This window comes from Ictalurus furcatus, chromosome 6, assembly GCF_023375685.1.
Source record: "Ictalurus furcatus strain D&B chromosome 6, Billie_1.0, whole genome shotgun sequence".
Classification (NCBI taxonomy): Eukaryota; Metazoa; Chordata; class Actinopteri; order Siluriformes; family Ictaluridae; genus Ictalurus; species Ictalurus furcatus.
Window position 1 is genome coordinate 22,891,073 of NC_071260.1, and position 25,074 is coordinate 22,916,146.

Genomic DNA, 25,074 nt, shown 5'->3' on the forward strand with positions numbered 1-25,074 from the left:
TCTCAAAAACAGCAGAATGATATTTACACAGTTTGTCTTTGTGGTAATTTCAGTGACAGTGCACTTCAGCGAGTGATGCTCAGCTTCAGCAGTGTTGAGCCAAATTGTGGACTTTTTGTTAGACTATGTGCAAAGGGCCTTATATGGACTTAAGCATAATAATGCATCATTCAGATCTTTTAGAGTGTCATTCCAGATGTTATTTAAGGGTCATTAGTAATACCCACCCTTAAAAATTATGTTTCACCCAAAGAATTCTGAATTGTATCCTCTCCTTACAGGAGGAGAAGTCATCCTATATGACCCATTAAGCCCCCATTTCACTGACTACAGCCAAACATTTTGTTCCACTCAGTGTATGTGTCCAGTTCTTTCTGTGATATGCTGGGTTGGATTTTGCAAAAGACATTTTCAAAGTCCTGGTAAGATAGCGGCCTCATCTGCCCTGGTATGATTCCGGACAGTTCTGTGCCAGGCATGCTGTGCAAGGGTCCGACAATGGCTTCCTGGCAAAGACGCACCAAGTCTAACCCCGAGAATCCCTCTGTCCGCTGGACGAGCAGTGCCACCTCTTTGTCACTGAGACAGTAATTATGCTGGGAGAGCACGTGACTGATGAGCTGGTGTCGTGCTGAGGTGTCTGGGAGTGGGATGAGCAACCTCTTAACAAAGTACCTACGCAGAGCTTCATCTATTTCCTCAGGCTTGCTAGTGGAGCAAATGACCAAGACATGGTCCTCTGTCGAGCTGAGCACTCCATCTAGTTGTAGGAGAAGTTCACTCTTGATACGATTTACTGGGCTTTCCTCACTTAGCTGTGGTGACAGCAAGAGATCTACATCACTAACAAATATTACTGATGGTTGCCGGCAGCGAGCTACAAGAAATGAGGCCTGCACCACCTTCTCGCCCTCTCCCAGCCACTTACTAACTAGTGCTGATCCATTGAGCTGGAGGAATGCAGCACCCAGCTGGCTGGCCACACAGCGTGCCAGCAATGTCCGCCCAGTACCCTGAGGTCCGAAGAAAAGGATGCTGCGTGGTAACGGTGCCAGGCCACTGAACATATCTGGCCTCAGGATGGGCCATAAAACCTCCTCTTTAATGGTGGCCTTGACCAGCTCCAGCCCTACAATGTCACTCCAATCCACAGGAGGCATCTGCTGGAGGACCTCAGTGGTGACCATCTCCACCAGGCTGGAGTCACTATTTTTCAGCTGCTCCTCGGCCGGATTGCCACTTGAGGGAACTGTGCCAATGGAATGTGGCAAGTGCTGCCTGTGCTCCTCACTGTGCTCACTCATAACAGGTGAACTGAACTTCCCAAAAGACTCGCCTGATCGCACTGACCCCATTGAACCTTTGGATCCTCCATAGGATGGAGGGGTGATGGCTCTGCCAGACTGACTGCTGAATTTACGCTGTTGATCCGAGGACATTGGCTGCTTTGTAGGCTTAAATGGCAAAGACGAGGTGTCAGCACTTCTGTCAAATCCATTCCCTCTGCTTGAATCAGCAAGGTTGCTATCTGGCATTCTGTACATAGGACTTTGAGTTGAGCGCTGTTGGTTGTAACTGAAATTTCCATAACTGGAGTCCATGTCTCCTTGTCCTGTCATGTAGAAAGCTTTTCTTTTCAGTGAGTTGGCTGAGCTGCCATTCAAAGGTGTTGGTGCAATAGGTGCATGGTTGTGGGACTGGTAGGAATAGCTGGGAATGGTAGAGGGGGGTAGTGGAGTGGGAGCTGCAATGCCTGAGGGCAAGTAGGCTGAAGGAGGGGGGGCTCCTCCAGGGCTGTAGCCTGGAGCAACAGAAGCCTGGGGAGGATAACCTGTAGGAGGGTAGCTGTAACTGGAGAGGTTAGGTGAACCTGCATTATAGCTAGGCACCAGTGTCGGAGGAGGGGGAGGAGGGGGTGGAGGAGGCTGAAGGAGCCCACTGCTGTGCAAAGGTGAGGGATGTGGGGAAGGCAGGGCTGGGGTGCTTTGCCCACCACTGTATGTGGAATGCAGGTAAGTGCCATTGTAGCCACTCGCAAACTCCTGAGAAGGGATCCCCGAGTGCAGGGCAGCAGGCGTGTGGCTCCCACAACTGCTACTGGAGTAGCTGGGTTCACTCAGGCTGCTTGCCACCCCTGACGAGCTGCCAATGTTGGCTGCACTGTCTGTTGGTGGCAAAGCGGCTGGCACTACAGCCTTGCTTGCAGATATCACATCTGCAGCACAGTTCATGGGGTAGATGCCCTCTTGCCATACTTCACTTTCAGACTTGCGTCCGTTCAGGAGTCCTGGTGCACTCTCTGAATATGAGCACAGCAATGCCCTCTCACTGGGACCCTCAAGGATCCCAGAGTACTTTTCAGCATATTTCTTCAGGAGGTTGGAGGCGGTGAGAGCTGAGATGTCATCATTGGCCCAGGCATACTGGTAGGTCCTCTGCAGGTGCCCGCGATATGCCTCAGCTTTGTGGGCTGGGGAGCGGGTCGTGGAGGAGATGTCGAAGTGCTGTTCTGCCCACTGCACATGCTCTGGGGTCCACTGCATCTTTAAGCCTAAATACCCCAAAAAACACAAACAAAACAAACACCAATGTCAGAAACATGATAAATAAGGAGAGAACAGGATCAGCAAAGGCCTCAGTTTTGTGAAACTCTGCAGAATCAATGATCCAATGATTGCTCTTAAACAGAAAGAAAAAAAAAACAGCAAGAGCAACACAAAATATTACTTTCCATTTCCTACTCTGCAGCTTACCTGGAGTGCAGGCTACATATCACAGACCCTGCTGACAGTTAGTATCGTAGGAGCAGTGCGGATTTGGGCACCAGCACCTGGTTAGCACAGTATAATGCACCTTGCACAGACCGGGGTGACACAGACATCGCAGGTCACTCTATAATCCAACTCTCATCTAAAGCAGTCCCAGACAGTTTCAAATCTGCTTGGAGGAGTGCAGCAAAGCAATCTCCCAGGCAGCGCTCCGCTGCTTTCATCACACAAACCCCACAGCATGGCATGAATTACAACAGCTCTCTGTCTGCCTGCTGCCTCCTAGAGCACTGCTGGCTGGAAAAGGGGGAAAAAACATGCCTCTCTTGTCTTTTCTTTCTCTCTGTCTATGGCTTGCTTGCTCTCTCTCTCTTTCTCCCTCTCCATTTCTCACTGCCTCACTCTCTTCTCTTTCCAGCTTCTCTCTTCATTGCCTCCAAGGCTCATAAGCCACCATCAAGTTTAATCCCAAACTCCAACTGCAAACACAAGTAGTTACATATGCTGTCATCTTAGACTCAGCATGTGATTTTCAGAGAGGCATTTACTCAAAAACCAATGGGATGTCACTGGTGGCTCACATACAATCACACGTACGTGCGCACGCACGTGCACGCACACACACACACACACACACACACACACACACACACACATAAAAGAAACAGAAGCATGTGTTTATGAAATTCTCTTGTTGAATCCCCAGCCCTTTGTATAAATCTTAAATACTGTACATACATACTTACATACATGACTCAAACATAATAATTTAAAACATGTTGTACTCCCAATCTAACACACAATACTGCCTTCTGTACGTATTGCCATAATGGACAGATGCAGAATCACCCAGTAATGCCCCTGAATATCTTAGACTAAATTACATAGAAAAACCCCTGCTGCTAAATTACAGTGTTGAATCCAGAACTGGTGCGTCAGTACCAGGACGCAGCAGAGCTTTTTATACAGCATCATTGAGATAAGTGGTGTCCCCACCCACCACCTTATCAGCAACCTGCCCAAACAGCGCACACACAGACACACACACACACACACACACACACACACACACACACACACACACACACACACAAATATACACCAGTAATTAACAGGTGCTGTGTTATAATGCTGTGTTAATGTACAAGGATTTAGTCAAAAGGATATGTTCTATGGCTGCCTGTCAGGCCTGTGAGCAAATGGCTAAGAAAAGCTTAAGACAATGAACCGGCATCAACATGACAGCCATGCCAGGAAGCCCCATCATTAACATCATCAGTTAAAACTCCACTCCAAAACAGTCACAGGATTCAATACTTTTACTCTGACTAATCACACCCTTTCAGATTATGAGAAAATTACAGCAACACGTTAAGCAATTTGCTGATGACTGCTGTTGATTCGTGATTATGTTGTAGTTGTAGCATTTTAATGTGTGTTCCTAAACCATAGCTTTATTAAGCTATGCTCAATGACTGCTTACTGCTGTGGGACATGTGGTATTCCCACAGCAATCCATTTGAGATGCATGTAAAGATTTATCTCAAATATAATGTGCACTGAATGGAGAACATATATTTTCCTCAATCTGAGGATGAGCTTACTATTTCTTTGAGTGGACTATACACTATAATAAACTATATACTACATAAACTGTGTGGTATGCCCTCCTGCGCTGTTATTACCCTGGGAATTATTTGTACATCCAGTACATAATATATTTATTCCTCATCCTTCAAGTTCACCTCTCATTAAAAAAAGTAAATACATAACATAAAATTATATATATATATATATATATATATATATATATATATATATATATATATATACACATACACACACACACACACACACACACATACATGCACACACACACTTGCAATTATCCGATCAGCCAGTCATGTTGCAGCAGTGCAGTGCATAAAATCATATATCATATGATCAAGCCCATATACATAAAGATTCAAAGTGTTGAGCTTTCTGAGATGGTTTTCTGCTCATTATGGTTGTAAACAGCTCCTGGCCGCTCAAACCAATCTGGCCAGTCTCCTCTGACCTCTCATGAGCACCTGCACAACTGCCACTCGTTGGATGTTTTTTGTTTTCGGCATGTTCTGTGTAAACTCTAGAGACTGTTGAGCGTCCCAGATCATCATCAGTTTATGAAATACTCAAACCAGCCATCTGGCACCAAAAGCCATGCCATGATCAATGTCACTGACATTTTTCCCAATTCTGATTTTTAATGTGAACGTTAACTGAATCTCTTGACCTATATCTGCATGATTTAATGCATTGTGCTGCCTCTGTATGATTGGCTGATTGGATAATTGCATGAATGTTCATGTAAGGTCCTACATATATAGGACGTGGGTGATAACTAGCACCAGAACAGAGGTGCTAATGATGAAAAGCTGAAATCCCTTGCAGTATGCACACAGGGATTTCGAACAATACTCTAGCGTCCTGTTCTAATGACTTTTTATGAAGCGCACTACACTCTAACAAAAGAGCAAATTCAGCGGTAGCTATTTAACAAGTCTAACAAATTACAAAGCTCTTACTGTCATAAGGCAGGGATGTCTTCCTTTAAAAACCTTTAAAGCATTTAAAATTAGACATCAAAGAGATTTAGTTACATGGATAACAGGATCTGAAAATATACACTGTACTAAATGTCCTTTAAGTGACAATATTTATACACACGTTCCTGTCATTCTAACACACAATGTGAGAGTGGTGTAAAAGTAATGTGGTGCTTGGAGTGATCATAAAAAATGCACGGTACACAATGATTGGGTGATTTGTGGCAGGGGCCCAAATGAGACAATAAAGGAGAAAATATCAAAAGGAATTTAAGTCCAGTAAAAATGACAGAAATATGGAAAGAGTTAGAGTGAGAAGAAAAAAAAAAAACAGGGACAGAAGTGTAGCGAGAGAGAGATGGGGAGAGAGAGACAGAGTGAGAGGCAGCATTAGAGAGAGGGGACTGCAGAAGATGAATCATCTCCAGTTTAGCTTTAGACTGCAGCTCCTCCGTGCTCTTCATGCTTCTCCAGGCTGCCTGCAAGCACGGTGACACAACGATAAATAACACAAGCACACAGACAAACTTATCTCTGTGGGAAATACAAAATTGTCACTCGTACTACTTCCATATGTAATACCCTGCCACAGTTTTGGGGTAGAACATATTGAGAGATCATGCAGACAAGTTTACAACTAATTAATAGGCACTATTTAAATGAATTGCTGCACTATCCTTGTTATTCATGTAATAGTTTCATTTGAATTTCCTGTCAGGCTCACATCCCATATGCAATATAGAAGGAATGTAAGAAATACACAAATTTATACAATTTGGATGAAAGTCTTCAATACAAAGGCTTCTTGGTGTTTCAACATGTTTGCATCACATACAGGCTGATCACTGCAACAGTTCATTAGGACTCCATCTCAAGACTCTGACAAAAAAAATAAAACAAACTTTAAATTAGATGCAACAAGCAATGTCTTGCTCACTCGCTTGCTCTGTAAGATGCAACTGGCGTAATTAGTGCTTGTTTCATTAGAGGATGTCTGAGGACCTCTGCTCGAATTCCACTTGCTGGCTCTTGACAAAAGCCCTTTGTTTAATTTACCACCGTCTGCGAGGCTACCTTTACAGTACGCCTGGCAAATCTTAGATTACACACGTCGTCAGAAGTTACTCGGCTAAAACGCAACAGCCCAAGCTGGAGGAATTGTGTGGTCAATGGATATGGCCTTATTAAGGCAGCCTTTACACTAAAGCTGTGTCCTTGCTCATTATCGCTAATAACAGGTGAGCAATATACAGGAAACAGACTAAAATGTGCTAATTACATAATAGGAAGGAAATCATCTTGTGTGTAAATTATTCATTAAAACCAACATTAAGTTTTAACATATACGTTAAAACCAACATTAATTCAGAGAGGGAAAAAAAACCGCAGACATGTGGTTTAGACTTTAATTGTATATCCACATGATTAAAGATTTACATCTTGTGTCAGCCTTTACGAGCTGTCTTCTTCAAGCCTGATGATAATTATGTGCGGTCCGTGCAGGCGTCTATTAGGTGTGTTATTAGCAAGAGTGATCAACAGTAAACCCCCGGAGAGGAAGCTCTGTTACAGCGCACTGTTTAATTTCAGACACTGTGATCATGGCCAATGGAACAGAGAAGCTGACCTTTTTGGGAGCTATTAATCTGGCTAGCCTTGGCCGATTTTAAGCAAACAGCGGTGCGCCCGCACTCTGTCCGTCCAATTTCCCAGTGCGTAAATTGGACTGCCGCTTGCACAATTCTCTATTCATTACTGCGCAGCTGAAAGGAAGCACAGAGGTGGTGGAGTGGTTTTCCTTTCCTTTTTTTTTGCTGTGTGTGTGTGTGTGTGTGTGTGTGTGTGTGTGTATGTGAGGGTGTATGAACACGCAATGGCTTTGAGCAGAATTCCCAAGCTCTCTCTTTCTCTCTCTCTCGCTTCCTCCTGCTTTTAGGGTGCTGCCGTGCTTGGGGGATGGGACTTCTTTAGCTGTCATAATTGAAGCGTGGCCTAATCAGACTCATTACCATTTTGGCCAATTTGCACCATCAAAGATGCTTATTAGGTAACTGTGTTTGATAAAACGCTCTTTAGAAAGCTAACTGTAATGAGCTCTTTAGAGTCAGGTCCGAGCATGATTATGCCAGTGGAAGTGTTTGGCTGGGGCTCATGCAGACGCTTGCATTTAGTCATGTACAATGTCATAATTAAGCTACACAACCTGCCTTCCATAGCACACAATGAACACGGCTGCAACCGGAGAAACTCAGAAAAATATTTATAATTACTGATCATTACGGCCCAGGGATTTTTATCTGTACATGTAAAGATAATTATAAGAGCCTCTTCCTTTCATAATGTGCACACACAGCATGACAAGCGTGCAAATACTGCAGACAGACATTAATTACATTCATAAATAAAAACAACCTCATATTATTCTAATGCACTGTCGAGATGCATTTCTCTCTCTCATTCTCTCTTTCCCTCTGTTCCCCTGTTCTTTTTAGGTGGAGCGGGTAAGATACAGTTGTAATTCAATCTCTGCTGCTATTTGTTATAGCAACAGAAACCCATTCATCTTACATATGAGTTTGAAAGCACTTAAAGTCACTTTAGAAATCCATGTCTCTCTCATTCAGATGGGTGCAGGAGACCAGAGGTCACTATTACGCTCCTAATATAGCCAAGAATTTCAGTCAATGTCCTTTTTCCTATTTCACAGCACACCATGGAGATGATAGAGAGATACAGTTTAAACCATAACCATGCAACAAACAGTGAGTGGGGAAAATAGGCAACATACCTGCATCATCTTATCACCAGGGTACTTCAGAGTAGAGTAATTCAATTAAGCTTTATAAACACAATTAATCAACTAATTAGCCTTAAATGTGTGTCACAGGATGACGTCCACATCATTTAGTTACTTAGCTAATTGTGATCTTGAGCTTTCCTATGAGAGAGAAATTATGATAATCTACAGATCCATAAACACTCTCGATGGGGGTGTTTTGGACGACTTTGACATTTGGAGGTTGACATGAAACATGAGGGAGATACTTTATTTATAAGAAGTGCACGCACCAAAAGTTCTCATGTTTACATGCACATCAAATTCCATTTAAGGTCTATATTCGGGTTGTAGCTATATTCTGAATATGATGTTTATATGCGTACTGGCATTGGAATATTCCTGTATACATGGTTGTTGTAAATATGCCTGAGTTGCCATTCCTAAATACCCGGCCTACAGCTAAGCATCTGTTAGCACCTACAATTCCTTGCGGACTGAGCATGTGCATATATATCTCCTTTCAGTGGATTTTCTGAATAAGGTGTTTACATGCAACAAATTTCTGATTAAAACCATTCCATTCTTTGGCCAGAAATGGAAAAGGTAAACAAACCTTTGCCAAGCTTTATGTAGAAATCCCAAAAATCAACCCAGTATACAGAACACATGGCCAGCGCTAAAGAAATGATTAGATAATTATATAAATAACTAGATTAAATAGCTATCAACATCTGTTGATAGCTAGAAATGAATTTGCTTTTTTAACAACAGAGCTATTATATATACACAATTATACAATGCATTCTTTCATTTATCTTCAGTAAGCGCTTCATCTCAGTCAGGCTCACTGTGGATCTGGAGCCAATCCTGGAAACACTGGGCATGAGGTGAAATTCATCCTTGATGTTAATGCCAGACCATCACAGACATTGCGCGCACACACACACACACACACACACACACACACAGTCATACACTCATTCACAACCGGGGCAATTTAAAGTTACCAATCCACCTAGTGACATGTTTTTGGTGTTGTGGGAGAAAAACGGAGAACCTAGAGGAAACCAATGCGCATACAGGGAGAACATACACTCCACACAGACAGTAACCTGAGATAGTGTAGGTTGTGAGGTGGGAATGCTACCCACTAGGTGTGTTACGAGTCACTCGTTTTCTCGATACATCGATTTCTCATCCTGCCGATCCATATGCATCGATCTTGAAGTATGATATTTGATTCAACAGTTGTTAGTTCTGGTCAATTATCGATTTAAAATGCTAAAAATCTAATGCATCACCATTATTTTATGTAGGTTACCATATTTAAACGAATTATTACTGTAGGTTATTTTAGCAAACCGGTGCGAATGGCAGGCACAGTGTATTACATCATACACTTTCAGACTCCAGCCAGTTTATTAGCTAAAGCAGCATCTGAGAGAGTTGTGTGGGCTACCATGAAGGCTAAAGGAGAGCCCAAAATCTGCATGGTGCCAGCTAATAAGAAATCAACACTTTGGTATTCACAAAATAGATGGAAAACTGGACAAGTCAGTCTGAGTTTGCAGACACTGTACATTTGGGAATACGATGAATCTCAGCAACCATTTGTGCAGTCACCATGGTATTAAGACAGAGATATCTGGAGAAGCAAATGCGGCAGTTGCTAGCTCAAGTTCAGGTATGGTAAGGTCTAATCTGCTTAACCTGTTTAGTCTGATTCTTCCCAAAAACTCCACTTGAGCTCAAGCTATAACTGCATCCGTTGCCTGGTTTACACGCATGGATATGTGCCCCTATAGCGAGCTATTTTAAATGCACTTTTGTGGATTCCTGACAGTTGAATTGAGTATTTCCACACTGCAGCCTATAGCACAATGACGTATTGGATTACATTCCCTACGTACTGAATGTTCTAACCCTAACCATAACCATAACTATAGATGAGCTACTTAGTGACATACTGTCTGCCATCTGCGCAAGCATGTTACAACATCCAGTATGTAGTGGAGCTAATCCAATACGTCATTGTGCTACAGGCTGCAGTGAGGACCTCTTGGTTGAATTCCTGACAGTTTTTTAATTGCACTTTTTATTCCTGCTTGCCTATATGTTCAGGAGTACATATAGTAACATAGATTACTAGTAAGTAGTAAGTAAGTTTACTAGTCAGTAGTAAAACATAAAGTAGTTTGCCATTCTTTTTCTTGCTCAAGATACATTTGAAGTTAAATACTGTGAATAATACACTTGAAAAAGTTACTGAATTGAATTGCCGAATCGAATCGTTCTTAAGTGAATCAAATCAAATTGAATCATTCTGAATTTTCCAACAATCAATTCTGAATCGGATCAAAAACCAATGAATCGTGAACTGAATCGATTTGCTGTCAACCCAAAGATTCACAGCCCTACTACTCACTGTGCCTTCACGCTGCCCTATATAAAATACAGATGCATGTAAATGCAAGTGCTGATTAGGTTCCTGCAGCATGTTTTCACAGACTTTCCCTGTCAAGTGGAACAAACTTTCCTCCACTCCAAAAACTGCACCAGCTTGCTTTGTACAGAGAGCTCGCCTACTTGAACACATCTGATTGCAATGATTATGTAGTAAATTGGTCAATGTCAGTAATTTGTAGTTTGACTGTTTCAGCTTTACTCTAGTTATTCTACATAGCGGTTAAGTGGCGTCATCCAGCTGTCTGCACTTGACTACTGTAATTAGCATCGAACACACACCATGCGTTACATTAACATTAAGCAGTTGTAATGGTTCTAGATTTTTAAAATGGTTCTACATAGAATCTTTAAGTTCTATGCTATTATTTTTTTCCCTTCAAAGTGATTTTATTAGCTTTTAAAATGTTTTTAAATTTGACTCTACTTGACTTCAAGGGTTTCCTTAAAGAGGGACAAACCAAAGAATCCTTTAAGAGGAAATGTAATGCTTTGGTTTGCACATGTGGTTTGTCATTGTGAAGCTCATCAGCAAAGTGATACAGCTGATTTTTTTTTGTCTCCTTTAGATGTATACTGTATATAATAGTATACTCGGACACAAGGCTCAGCACTGACTTTTGATTCCCTCAGACAATCACAGATTGAGGGTATTTTACTGTCTGTAATAATCGATGCAAAATTATAACCTTCCATAAGCCTAAAACACACCTGTATTAATATCATTTAGTGCAATTCCAAACAGGTTAAGAGTGTGAAAGCATGCATTCTCATTTTCAGTACTCCTAATATAATTAGTCTTGCACTGATTAAATGAAACACAAAACATGGTATGTCAGTGAACCCAGCACAGTGAAAGGTCTTTTTTTGTTTGTTTTTTTTAATGAGACATTTCAGCTGTAAATGCCTCTCCTTTAGTAGTAAATATTGGTTTTCTTATACTCTCCAGCATGCATGTGTAGAATTTAACAGGCTTAAGAACATGTTGCAAGCTCAGTTTTAAACACCGACTTGCTTATAGCTCAGTCAGTTCAAGCTGTCAGTTAGACACATCCACGCACTGGTGTACAAGAAGAGAGAAACTGGAGAAGGTTAATAAGGTGATTTACTTCTAATGTGCCATCTGCTTTTGTCTCAGAAGCACCGTCAGGACGCTACAACTTAACTCCCCATATGCAAGCTTCCATATCACAGCGGAGGCATCGGTGACAGGGCGTCACTTTTATAGCTAACAGTCACTATCTAAAGACGAGCACAGACTAGGCCAGGAGACGTTTGGAAAAGAGAGAGAGGAGGGAGGCCAAAAGCCAGCAGTGATGGGAGGTGAATTTATACAGGGCACTTATCTTTAATATAGCTGACATGTCAGTCAAGCAGCCAGTGTCCGGAAGACGAGGCCATGCTTTCTAACTCAGCATAATATTCATGACTGCGCTGTGAGGGAAGGCCAGCTGTGACAGAGCTGTAATCAGTTCAATCTGCTAAACACTGATTACGCCTCTCAAAGCTGCACTGATACGATGCTTTCCTCTTCTCTCCTTGTGTTCTCCTGGCCCACCCCCCCCCCCCTTTTCTCCAGCTCCTCCACATCTGCTTTTTCACCAGTATAACCTAAAACAGATTTGTGTCTATTGAGACGTGTTTTAGCAAATTAATATATAATTAAATGTTTTAGTTGTAAAAAAACAAAAAAACCAGGAATTTAAATCCCCTGCCTGGTGGATGTTATGTGAAGTAACTTTTGTTATTATTTTGTTAATGAGGAAAAGAATCCAGGTACAACAGCAGATGTTGCATTTTACTTACCAAATCAGACTGTGAAGGATTTCATCAATCTATTACAGTTACATTTATATAGCACTTTTGTAGACACTCAAAGTGCTTCACATAGTATGGGGGGACGGTATCTCCTCATCCACCACTAGTGTGTAGCATCCACCTGTATGATGTGACGGCAGCCATAGTGTGCCAGAACACCCACCACACACCAGCTATTAGTAGAGAGGAGAGATTGATGTAACTAATTCAGAGATGGGGATTAGTAGGAGGCCATGATAGAGAAGGGCCAATGGGGGAATTTTGCCAGGACACCGGGGTTATACCCCTACTCCTTAACGATAAGTGTCCTGGGATTTTTAATGACCACAGAGAGTCAGGACTTCAGTTTAACGTCTCATCCGAAAGACGGTGCTGTTTTTCAGTATAGTGTCCCCGTCACTATACTGGGGCATTAGGCCCCCCATAGACCACAGGGTGAGCACCCCCTGCTGGCCTCACTAATACCACTTCCAGCAGCAACCTTAGTTTTCCCCAGGAGGTCTCCCATCCAGGTACTGGGCAGGCTCAACCCTGCTTAGCTTCAGTGGGAAACCAGGCGAGAGCTGCAGGGAGATATGGCTCTGGACAATCTATAAAATCTAAGTCTGTTTTCCCATGTCCTATATATACACACTGTAATGCACTCTACCTTCTCATCCATCAGTCCAAAGCCAATGAGCACACCACGACACACATTACGCCAGCATTTTTATAAATCATTGTGCATGATTCGCTTTCTGATATTAAGTGGCTGGTAAGTACGGTGGATACATCATATTTCAAGAGTGGACAATATACGTGAACATGACAGCAGGGAGAATAATGGCCATCCATTATCTTATATTGCTTGCAATAATAATTTTCAAGGCCCTCGTTTTGTGAAGGGTCCATCACATGCTTAGCACAACGACTTTCCTATGTAATCCATGGATCTTTAAAGGTCATTAGCAGAAGTGAGGTAACAGAGAGACGTTTCCCTCCCCCATTCCCTCCTTCTTTCCTTCCCTCCCTTGTATATCCCTTGTGCCTCTTCATATCCAAAAAAAAGTAACACACAGTTAGTGTACTAGGCATGTTTTGTTCATGAACAATTCGGGAATAACACAGTATTTTATGTCAGATATTTTGCTATCTGTCAGAGGTTTTTAAGCATCTGTGAATTATGTAAGTCATACTTGCAACTGAATGTGTGCCGAACCTGATCCTCACCCCTTGAGTCAGTGAATCCCTTAGTGTTTGGATCTGCAAATTTTTCAAGTCACAACCAAAATTTGCTCCTCTCACATTCAGCAGGTCAGTGTCTATTTTGGTTATTGCGTTTTTACATGACATGTTTTACCTGTCTGTATGTTGTACTTGCATTTGCATGTATGTTGAACATAATCCATACCCCTTGAATCACTGGATCATTTTGGTTATGGCTGAGATTTGCTCCTCCCTCAGCGGAGTTCAATGATTTTCATTCAGCCTTTCAGTGCATGCAGTATTGGTCTGTGTTAGTCTGGGTGAGAAAATAATTATTCTAAACATGGATATTTTATATATATATATATATATATATATATATATATATATATATATATATATATATATATATATATAATAAAAACCCCACAAAATATAAAAGATTATTAGACATTTTACACGGTTTGATCTATTGTTGTATTATATGGCTGCATGATCAGGTTGCGATTTTAGGCAAACTACAACCTGGTGAATGAATCTGAATGAATCATTTTACTGAAGAGACTCAAATGACATTGAGCCACTGAAAAGACTGAAAATTTAATCAGCAAGTTCATATACAGCAAATACAGAGAGCATATGTATTTGCTGGGAAATCTAAAATCTAATTATGTCTGTCAATCTGTCAATTAATAAGTATCCAAAATGCTGTTAAAATGAAGTGTGCTGCTTCTTTCTTTTACACTTTATCGAGAGCCACATCCAGATTTCTGGAATTTTGTTTGTAACAATGTCTATTAAAAGTGATTAAAAAATAGTCAAACTGTATGTATGCATTTTACTTCACACGTCAATAAAACTTCATAGTACTAATGTTAATATTAAATTCTCAATCTATGTATAGAGCACAAAACATTCAAACCTGCCTAAAGCACAGGTGAATATTTGGTTAAAAAAACAAAAAAACAAAACATAATTATACCTTGGGTAAGCAGCCACTAACATAGCTGTCTAAATATTAGCCTCAGCTTTGATAAATTGCAGATGGTCAAGTAGTCTATCAAATATGTCATACGTGTAATTTCTAAGCAGGCCCAAGTCCTCCAAAGTAAAAGAGAAAATGCCTGTAAGTACTTATTGGTCTGTCATTTTTACTTCAGAGATAGACAGCATACTTTTTATTGACGTTATAGAGAGAGAGAGACAGAGAGAGAGAAAATGATTCTCAAACTCACATTCACTATTATGGAAAATCAAGTGATTGAATAAATGGGTAAAGTAATAATGCATGAAGCTGCTTCAGCATATATAGCGGTATAGGGATGGATCTTGGATCAACAAGTCAGAACATTAGCACTACAAACACACTCATGAAAATGTTTCTTTTGTACATAACCACGGTATTGTGGGAGGAACTGTGTTGTGAGGAGCACTTAACCATGTTCATAAAAGTCTTCTGAAACTGCATAAAAATTACCTATTGAATATGGACACAAAGTTCATTTCAAACATTTATCAATGCTTTGAATTTAGCAAACAAATTTGATGTTTTAAAAATGTCCAAGCCTTTGTAATTTCATTTCAATAGAGGAATCGGATATGCTGAAGTGAAGAGACTCTTCCAAGGACAGGTAATGGTCTGAGGCACTGTGAATGAAAAATATCTTTATTTGGTTTTCTGTAAAGGGAAGGAAGCACAGGCAGCAGACAAAGGCAAATCTACACCCCATTTCATGTTGATCGGCTCCTGTTAAAACATTTAAATAGCAAAGCACTAGGAATAAAGGTCTTCCTGATAATGATTGGTAATAACCAATTAAAATGTTTAACAAGATGTTCTTTGTGCACGACTTCTCTAGTAGTAGTAGTAAAAAAAAATATTCATTTCATTAATCTCTTTGGCTAAAATCACTCACTTTAATATATTACTGTGACAAAGAACTAGACATTGTACAATACCATTTTCTTTTCCAATACCAATAATGAAACCTTGAATATCAACAATAATTTTAACCACTAAGCTTCAATTAAAATGGCCATCTAAAATGAACAAACTGGCCTTGCTTGCTACCTTGCAGGAAGAAATACACAACCATAAGCATGACACAAACCCACAGTTTTTGAAAAATAAAATAACATTAAATAGCATTAAATAAATCAGTGCAAATGTGTGCAATAGTACACAATTTAAAATAAAAGTGTAGGCATCGCTCGAGTCTAAAATAAAGAAGACTTCACCTGTAATTTCTGTATCAGACTGTGCAATTGTTTCTTAATCTTCCTGCAATTAACAACAACAAAAAGAATTGCTAGATTGTTGACAGTTTCAATAATTCCAGTGACTGGTGTATTCTGAGTTTAGCCATAATAGCCTACCAATTTGAAATGATTTGAACTATTGATGGCTATAACTGACAGTAAGTCCAGCAAAACTGTTGCAACAAAACGTTTCAGAAACTCATCCAAAATCTGAATATCCTATTTTAGGTACAAATCTTGTATATAAGTATATAGATAAAATGGAACTCCTCCATACAGAGAATATCTTCACTGATGCAGAGATGTAAACTAATAACATGCAAATCACTAATATTTAATGCTTCAGGTCTTTCAACATCATTAACAAATTTCATAACACTGACAGCAATTCTGCAAGGTCCCATGTCACAAAACAACATTAGATGTTGTTCTTGAAAAGCAACAGTAATATAACACTCTCAGCTAAATCTTAGATAGGCCTCGCTGCTGGCGAATGCACACTTGCGAGCTTTCCTGTCCGTGAGTGGCGAGAAAGTGTGAAAGTGATCTATTGGTAAGACTTGCATGAAGCTGAACTCGTTTTGGCTAGCGAGCGTCCAGCACTGGCTCGAGTTTTCCGGCAGATCAGAGCAGGCAGCTTGTGTTCCGCTGGTGCATATGAAAGTGAGCTGGCCGGGACTCAAACTCTCCCTGCAGTCAATGTGTTGAATAATGTATCTCGAGGTGTCACGAGGGCCTCTGCAGCCTTTTCTGAGCCAGATTTAAATGTTTGCACTCAATTGAATCCAGCTATGATACATCCCCTCTACTACACACGCACACAAATATAAACATGTTCATATATAATAGGCACCTGGCATTTTTTTATGGAACACATGCTCTAGAGTAGGATCGATGTAAATCAGTCTCACATAAACGCAAAGTTTACTGCTGTTGTACTAAGTTATTTATTGCAGGTTTGTGTCTGCATTAGTGCTGCGCATTTAAATCATTTCATGTTTCCGCTGATACCTTTGGCAGGTCAATAAAAACATTTGTCTAACTGTTGAGAAACATATATAGATATAATTCAATAAGTTATACTGACATGACAACATGCAGTTACAGTACTGCCATAACATCATAGAAAGAAACTGTTATAACTATATGAATATTAACATTTTTAAATTCCTAATTGTCTAGTTTAAACTAAGAAATCACCTCTTAAGTGTAATTTTTTTTTAAATAATCAGGAAAAAGCTTTAAATAACCAAAATCACAACTATGCAGGAGATATGATCATAGTAGTTCACACATTTCTTACAAATTCAGCAACCCTGTGATGTGCATAGAATGGTGCCAAGCCTGGCACACTTCACATTTGCTGTAAATAAAAATAAAATATGAGTATTTTTCTGTCCTCTAGAACTGGGGTTCTTAAGCTTCTTGCCACCAGGGACCCCTTTAACTGTAAAATTAATTCATGCCCCCCCACTCAGTACGGATTTATTTTATGAACATAATCCAACCATTCAAATATTAGCCTCATTATATAAATGTGTGCAATTTTAGTTTTTGGCTATTAATTGGCGCTATTTTAAAGGGAGTGCATTTTAATGCTGAACGTTCCACAGACTAAACATGTTAGATCCAAGTTGATATTATTTATAGGCCTACATCTTTTTGTGTTATTGAGGTGTAGATTAAAGCCATTATTTTCAAGTGACCAGCCAAATGCATTGGGTGTGGTCTAGTCATGGCTGAAGCCATAAAGACAAGCTATAAAGGTGAAAATACCTAGTCTCCATCCTCCCATACAACACAACATTTCTGAACAAAAATCCACAACCTGTTTTTTAGCAAACAGATATAATAACAAAAATCACACTAAATTCATCACAGCATTGTTAATGTACTTGCATGTCATCATTCAAATGCAAATTTAAACGTTCCAACCTTTCCACATAATCATAGATGATTTCAGAGCGGATGAGGCGCTGGTGTTGACAGTGCTGCCTGCACTGCCTAATAGCCCATGATGGCGTTCTGTCTGCCTAACACTCGACAGGCGAAAGAGACAAGTGTTTCACATTTGGCATTTTCTTATGCAAAGCAATAATTCATGGGGTCTCGAGCATATGCGCAGCGCCATTGTTCTGTCCAAATGATGCTCATTAAGGCATGACACCAGAGGCCAAAAGACTGGCGAGCCAGTGGAGAGCTCTAAAGCAAGCTAAGCACATCCACAGTCGTTGGAAAGGCCTTCAGTTCTACAAAGAGATTAGAGTTAAAATACTCTGTCTCTCTCACAAACAAACATAAAGCAATATGATGAAATGTTTTACCAATAAGATGGAAGAATGAACCAGTGTGGACAAATACAATTCTACATCAGTATGCGTGAAAAATTTCAACTTTAGCCAGGAAATGTCTTAAAATCAAATGACACATGAGACAGGCATGTGTCACTGACAGAGCAGATCCTTCTGGATTGAATCCTCCCAGTGTAAAATTGATTGTTGAACTGGATGAGACTGACAGTGTGGGTGTCGGGACATATTTACATTTCTGCATTTTGTAGATGCCTTTATCAAAGGCGGCTTACAAAGGAGTTACTGCCCACACGTACAGATGATCACCTGTGGATTTAAGAGTCTTGCTCATGACTCCAGCATTTGCTTGCTGGTAGTCCTGAGATCTGATCTCACAACCTTTGGACCTAGGTTAGGGTAGCACTGGAGTTGTGGTTGGGCTTGGGTTAGGGTTTACCTAAGGTAAAGTCTAGGGTTAGAGAACCTTAACTGCTTAGCTACCACTGTCCTGATGTGAGGGTTAAACTTGGTCGGTGGATTCTCTCTCTCTCTCCTTCTCTTTGCCCCTCACACATTCCTCATCTTTCTCTTGTGCACACACAATGTCTCTTGAGATCACTTACACACTTCAAAAGAGAGGAGCTCAAGACTGTGACCTTTCTGCATGAAGCATCGTTGACCAAACCCTATTTCCTCCCCAAAGGGCTCAGTCTCAAAGCCATAAGCCATCCAGGGATGGAGCAAAAGAATCAAGTCAACCTGCTTGCTCTGAGCAACTACCTAGATTCCCTGGCTTCACAAAACCAACCTAATCAGTGAGCTTCAGAAAACCACCCAAACTGCTAGTCCACACGTCTGGCTCTTCAGAACTAAAGGGACTCTCTGGAACCACCCTGAAGTGAGCTCTGGAAAACCACCCAAACCTGGTAACCACCCCAACCACCAAACTGGCTACCTCTAGACAAACACTCATGAGTTCAAGAAAACAACCATAGGTTTCTCGCTCCACACACCCGTAACTGCTGTCTCTAGACAACCATCTTGTGCTTCTGGTAGAGGTTTACATGGGGCTGTCTTTTTTAAAAATCCCATTCCCATTCACGTCAGAAGGAATTCTGACCAATTCCTCCAGCACCAATGGACACTCTTGACCACTTCCACCCAATGCAAAAAAAATGTTTGAGCAATCCCACTTGCTATCATTTTTTTTTCCTATTTAGTTATTATTTTTGTTTTACCTGCATGTTATATTTTCTAACAATCTTATTTAGTTATATTTACCAAAATATAAACAAATTAGTTATTGAAACCTGTGTGACTCTGGCCAAGCTAAAGTACTTCAGTACTGAAGTAAAGTACTTCAGTAAAGTACTACAGTAAAGTACTTCAGTTACTGAAGATGAAAGAATGAATGCTGTAACATATCACACTGAGCCAGGTCAGCACTGTGTCATATCCAATATGCTCACTTGTTAATGGGCCTGGCCTTTTCATATAAACTTCATATCTGACCACCCACTCCTGCGTGCATGAAACAAACAAACAAACAAACAAAAAAACGCCTGTTCCCACAACTTTGTTGTTAGTTCCCACAGGATTCCAGGTCCAATGCACACCTCTGCCTTGTTGCTTTTGAGAACCAACCAACCTGCTAGCTCTAGAGAACTGAATTATTCCTCTGCATCCATATAGCCACCAAAACCAATCTTCGAAGAACCACTCACCTAGTTTGCTCTGGAGAACCAGTATTACCTGTTGGCTCAGGAGAAAATCACATTGACCCACAAAAACAAAACAAAACAAAACAAAAAACAAGAAATCAAGGCTTGGCCCAAGGGAAGAATTTACATTTGCAGACTTAGCAGATGATCCTGTCCATCACAAAACAGACAACAAAAAAATATGATACAAGCACATGCGTAAACACGGATGTGCATTCGTGACTGAACTTCTCAGCAAATACAAAGACAGCAGGCAGTCATTTAAATTACAAACCAATAGACCTGGTCCATTGCAAATGAGCACATTACCTCGTTCAGTGGTCCGATTCAGCCCTGTGATTACTTCACACTCACCCTCCATTAGACACACCACAACAAAAGTGATTGTGAAGTGGAAAAATAAACTCTGCATGGGATAATCCGATTCCTGTTAACATGTTTTTGATGTAATTAATAAAACCATTCAAGCGCCACTGTGCTGTTTGTGCAAATTTCTGTTTACAGAAGAATAAAATGCAAAGCCTCCACTCTGCATGGGTGGTCGCAGCTGAACTATTTCTGATTAGATGAAAGGTGCACTTGAACACAAGTCAAACATTTAGCTCTGACCAACTGTGAGAAAAGGCACCTCTTGGAAAATTAGATATGTTACAGAGATAAAAATATGGCAAGTGGTTAATGAATTCTTACACTCTGGCTACTTAGCAGCCTGTGCATTTTGCAGTACGAGTCATTGGAGTGCTTTGCTAGATTGTGCTCTCTTACTGTTCATCAAGCACAAAAACACAGTCAGCAAGTGAAAATCCCTGTCACCATCTTCCTTTCTATACTCCCAAAGTCATTTACATTTTTTTCACTACTTCTTCTACCCTTCTCTCTGACACCAAAGGAGGATTTAAATGTGAGTCTATATTTAACTGAGAAACCCTCAGTTCAGAGTTAATCATGCAGGTGCAGGGTGGGATGGGGAGGGTACAGTACAGGTAAACTAGGAGCCCAGCTGCACTGAGCCCTGCAATGCTTGCTACTTAAATAAACATTACAAAAGCTCCACTTAAAGGTTTTACCCAAAATAGACTATGCAGCTATAATGCACCATAGCAGATGCTACAAGCATGTGACCCACTGCAGTCTCCTAACTATGATCACCAGAACTTTCAGCTGGTCATGGAGAAACATACTGTATATAGCACAAAAAATATATAAAAGATAACATCAAATTAATTTTGTGTGTATAATGCTTTTAACAATAGAAATATTAGAAAGCAGCATTACAGAAATCCAGATGCAGATTTAGATCCCTTATGATCAAGCCAGAAGTGGCAAATAAAATGAGGAACACTTGAGAGGAACAAGAATCAATAGACTATCATAAGCCACAAACAGAGGCAGGATTGCAATAATTAGACCTATAGATACCCTGAAATAAAAAGGACCACTCATGAAGATTAATAATCGGCTACACCAATTATCATAAAAAAAAATTCCTGACACAATGCAATATTTTTCTATATACATTTCTATATGGTTCATCAATAGAGATATTACTACACATAAATTATATTAAATTATAGTTGCATTCTGCAGCATAGCCTCACTGTCATTTGCCTGTTTCATTTGCAGAAAACCAGAAAACAACGAAACCTGCACAGCAGGTTTTTTTTTTCTTTTAATATAAGTGATTATTATATTATTACTGTTGTTTGTATAGACTAATAAAAAATGAAAGATGTGGTAACTGACCAGCCCTGTGACTTATGAAAAATGTAGAGCTCTGTGGGTACTGGATATCTGAGCGAAATTTAAACAGCCTCATTGGTACAGCCAAGCTCTAAACCACTGCTTACCTTGCTCGTCTACTGATCACTGATTGAGAGAGAGACAGAGGGGGGGAGTCTGAACAGCAGCAGATCAGTTTAGATATGTATTAGTGTATGATGTAGCTTAATGCCCCCCAGTAAAAACCAATAGAAAACAATGCATACGGAACACAAATAAATCTAGATTTTGTGCTACATTTGTGTCTTTCTTAAGCAGATTTTATTAGCCTCAGTAACTTCAGGCACACATTTTCCTTAAGGGAGGCCCTTAGCCCCATGGTACTCCATATTGATTTTTAAGTCTCTCCTGATTGAAAATCCTTTGTAGTGCAGAGCAAGGCTCAATCTGCCTCTGGGAACCAAATTCGTCCATCTACTTCACAACTTAAAGACATGTCTATTTATGAGTTAGCCAACTTCTAGACGAATAAGTTTCACTTCACTAAAGCTGGGGGAGAAATGACACTACGGGGAGATCAATATATGCAAATAAAATGGGTCATTTACATATTTTACATTATAAAAGTAGGCTTATATCTAAGAGGATGTTCAGTGTAGCACACATCGAGATTCTACTCAAGCTCTTCACTCTATAATGGTAGGCGTTGATAGTAGAAAATTGGCACATATATGAACAAAGCTCTTGAAACTCCCTGCCTGGGAAAGCTTTTTATTTTTTTATTTTTTCAGGAAAAGGTACATAACTGCAGAATGTAATTACTGCCACTGATCGTATATCAAAATGACACCTTGTTTCCTTACCATTAACATGCAAGTCTACATGCAGCGTATTAACAAATAGAACATGTGACTGGAGTGTCTGCTGCTTTTGTGTTAATGTGATCAAGCCAGGCGATAAAGCATGGCTGAATGTAAGAAAATCAAGAATTAAATAAATAAGGAAAAGCTAAGCATGTCAGTGAGCTCTCACAGTGAGATATTGTTCTTGCAGTAGTGTACAAATAAACTGCAATTAAGAATCTCGATAATGCTTTCACTGAACGATTAAGCGTTAAGAACAGTAGACAAAAGAGAAAGACAACATGGTGGTCAGCTGTAAATAGCATTGCTCCGTCTGGAATCCATGGTGCTCGGCGGTCACTATTGACTGCGGTGGCAGGAGAAGGTCAGGCGCAGAACACGGGCCGCTCAAAAGGTGGAATGAGGAAACTGAAGCAATCTCTGGTCAATATGAAATAGAAATCTCTGGACTGTACTGCACCAAAGTTACTGGAGTGAGGTGGCCCTGCTGCATGGGGAACTTTCCTGAGCGGAGGGGGGTGTTATGGGAAATTGGCTCGCCCACTGGCACAGTCTAGCATGGCTCAAATAGAGGATCACGCCACACACATCACAGAATACAGATCTGAGCTTTATACAGCACACAGAAGGCAGTGAAGTGTGTTTCAGCACCCTGTAAAACCGACTGAGTGCTTTATCATCACCAGGAGCATCCAGCAGGTCTACAGCTACTCCGCTTAATATGTACACACTTTTATCAACAAATTAACAGTATGGACTGCCACATTGTACTATATATCAAGCAGCTAAAGACATTTTATTGATGATTTCTCCTGTTTTATTTTTCATTCAGACTGATTTTGTCCGTTTTTAGTCTTGTTTTTTCCCTTTTGTTTTCTTTTACACTTATTCATGTTTTCCCGTTGTTTAAAATATTTCATTTTATTGTTATTGCTGCTCATATTATGTCCCTAATTGATTCTTATTATTATCTCTTTTATTGTCTGATTAAGTATGTATGTATGAAAGGTACTAATTATAATGATGATAACGATAATGATGATGATGATTATTATTATTATTATTATGATTATTATTACTGCAGTTTGTAATCTCAGTAAGGCTTTAAGTAAACTGACCAGAGAGCAAGGTAAACACTTCACTAGACACTTTTCCTCTTCTTTTTCATCTCTGATCAAACTAAGGTCAACTGTTGATGATTAATCAAAACGTCCACAGAAAATCTATCTGAAATCCTTTCTGGAATTTTTCAAAATGCACACAGAACACAATAAAAAACAAATAAGCAAAAAACAAAAATGGTGGCATGTTAAGAGATTACAGGCTTCTGCAGTATCAGTATTATAAAGTCATGGATCCCGTTGATGACTAGCAAACAATATATTTTCCCAAGTTGTAGGACTTGATCAATATAATGATAAAATCTCAAATTGTTATAAATTATATCACAATACACTGACATATTTATTTTGCTGATTAGAGTATAAAAAGTTTGTACTGAATTTCTATAATAGGAAAAAAAAGTGTTGTACATTTCCCCCCATAATTTTGTAGTCTTGATTAAAATGAAACCTTGTCAGTTTTCCAGGGTTTTTTAAAGCAGCACTACTATTTTACTGTCCATATTTAAGAAAATGTGTATGCTTATACTGCAATACTGCAAAATGTCTAAGGACTATCATTAGACATTTATAAAAAATAAAAAATAAAATTAAAAAAAGGCTTTATTGGCCTCCCTAATCTCAACTGTCATGTGAGCTCAATCCTGGCATCTAAACTTGGGTCTAATCTGGTCTGATTTTATATCTTATGCAAAACCTAAAACCGTCTCCTGTCTCTGTCTCGCCTCGAGTTTCCTGGATCAGTGTGTTCTGGAGACGTAGAGCCACAGGTCTCTGGGCACAAGTACTCATCTGTCTCTCTCGCTCTCTCTTTCTCCATGTGAGAGCGACAGGTCTCTGGCACACGTTGATCCATCTCTCTCATTCTCGCTCTCTCATTTTCTCTTGCTCAAAGAGTGATACCTCGCAGCCAGTGTTCGTCTGTCGTCGCCGTATCGATTTGATGAGAGGGAAGAGGTATAATTCAGAGCTAATGCAGGTGTGATGCTCAGCTGAGCAAAAGCATCAGCAACCAGCACACACACACACACGCACACACGGGTAATGCACATGCACACACATATATCCCTATGAATAGAGTGTAAGAATAAAGCATTTACAGCATACACATGATAAAACAAATCACATGAACAGATTTGTAATGTGTCTAAGTCTATGCACTAATGTGCAAATAATGTGAATTCTCCCATGCGAAAATGACTAGGAAGTTTCTATAAGGTCATGGATATATGAATCTCTGTGATGGGTACAGCAGTGAGTCTAACCTTCAACATCACAGCTGTGTAGTCCATCAACAGCACAATAAATCATACAGCCAAACAAAACTGCTGCTTTTAACCTCCTGGTCCAGAGTGTTAATAAATATTAATAGCGTTCATTGCACACCACTTTCAGCTCTATTTAAGAGCCATAAAAGCAGCGTCAGTGCCCATTCACGGCTACGCTAATACTCGTGCACAAAAAAAAAGCTTGCTGACAGCACCATTGCACTTCTAAGT

General features: G+C 40.1%; 1 protein-coding gene across 2 annotated transcripts in view; it reads right to left on the reverse strand.

The window, feature by feature from the left end:
- Window positions 1–244: 244 nt before the first annotated feature.
- Window positions 245–25,074, reverse strand: part of fign (fidgetin) — a 38,792-nt gene continuing 13,962 nt past the window's right edge. For both annotated transcript variants that reach the window (XM_053627174.1, XM_053627173.1), the window contains exon 2: window positions 245–2,551. In XM_053627174.1, the coding sequence (XP_053483149.1) occupies window positions 321–2,543 (2,223 nt within the window). In that variant the 5' untranslated portion in view covers window positions 2,544–2,551 and the 3' untranslated portion in view covers window positions 245–320. The remainder of the gene's footprint in view (window positions 2,552–25,074) is intronic.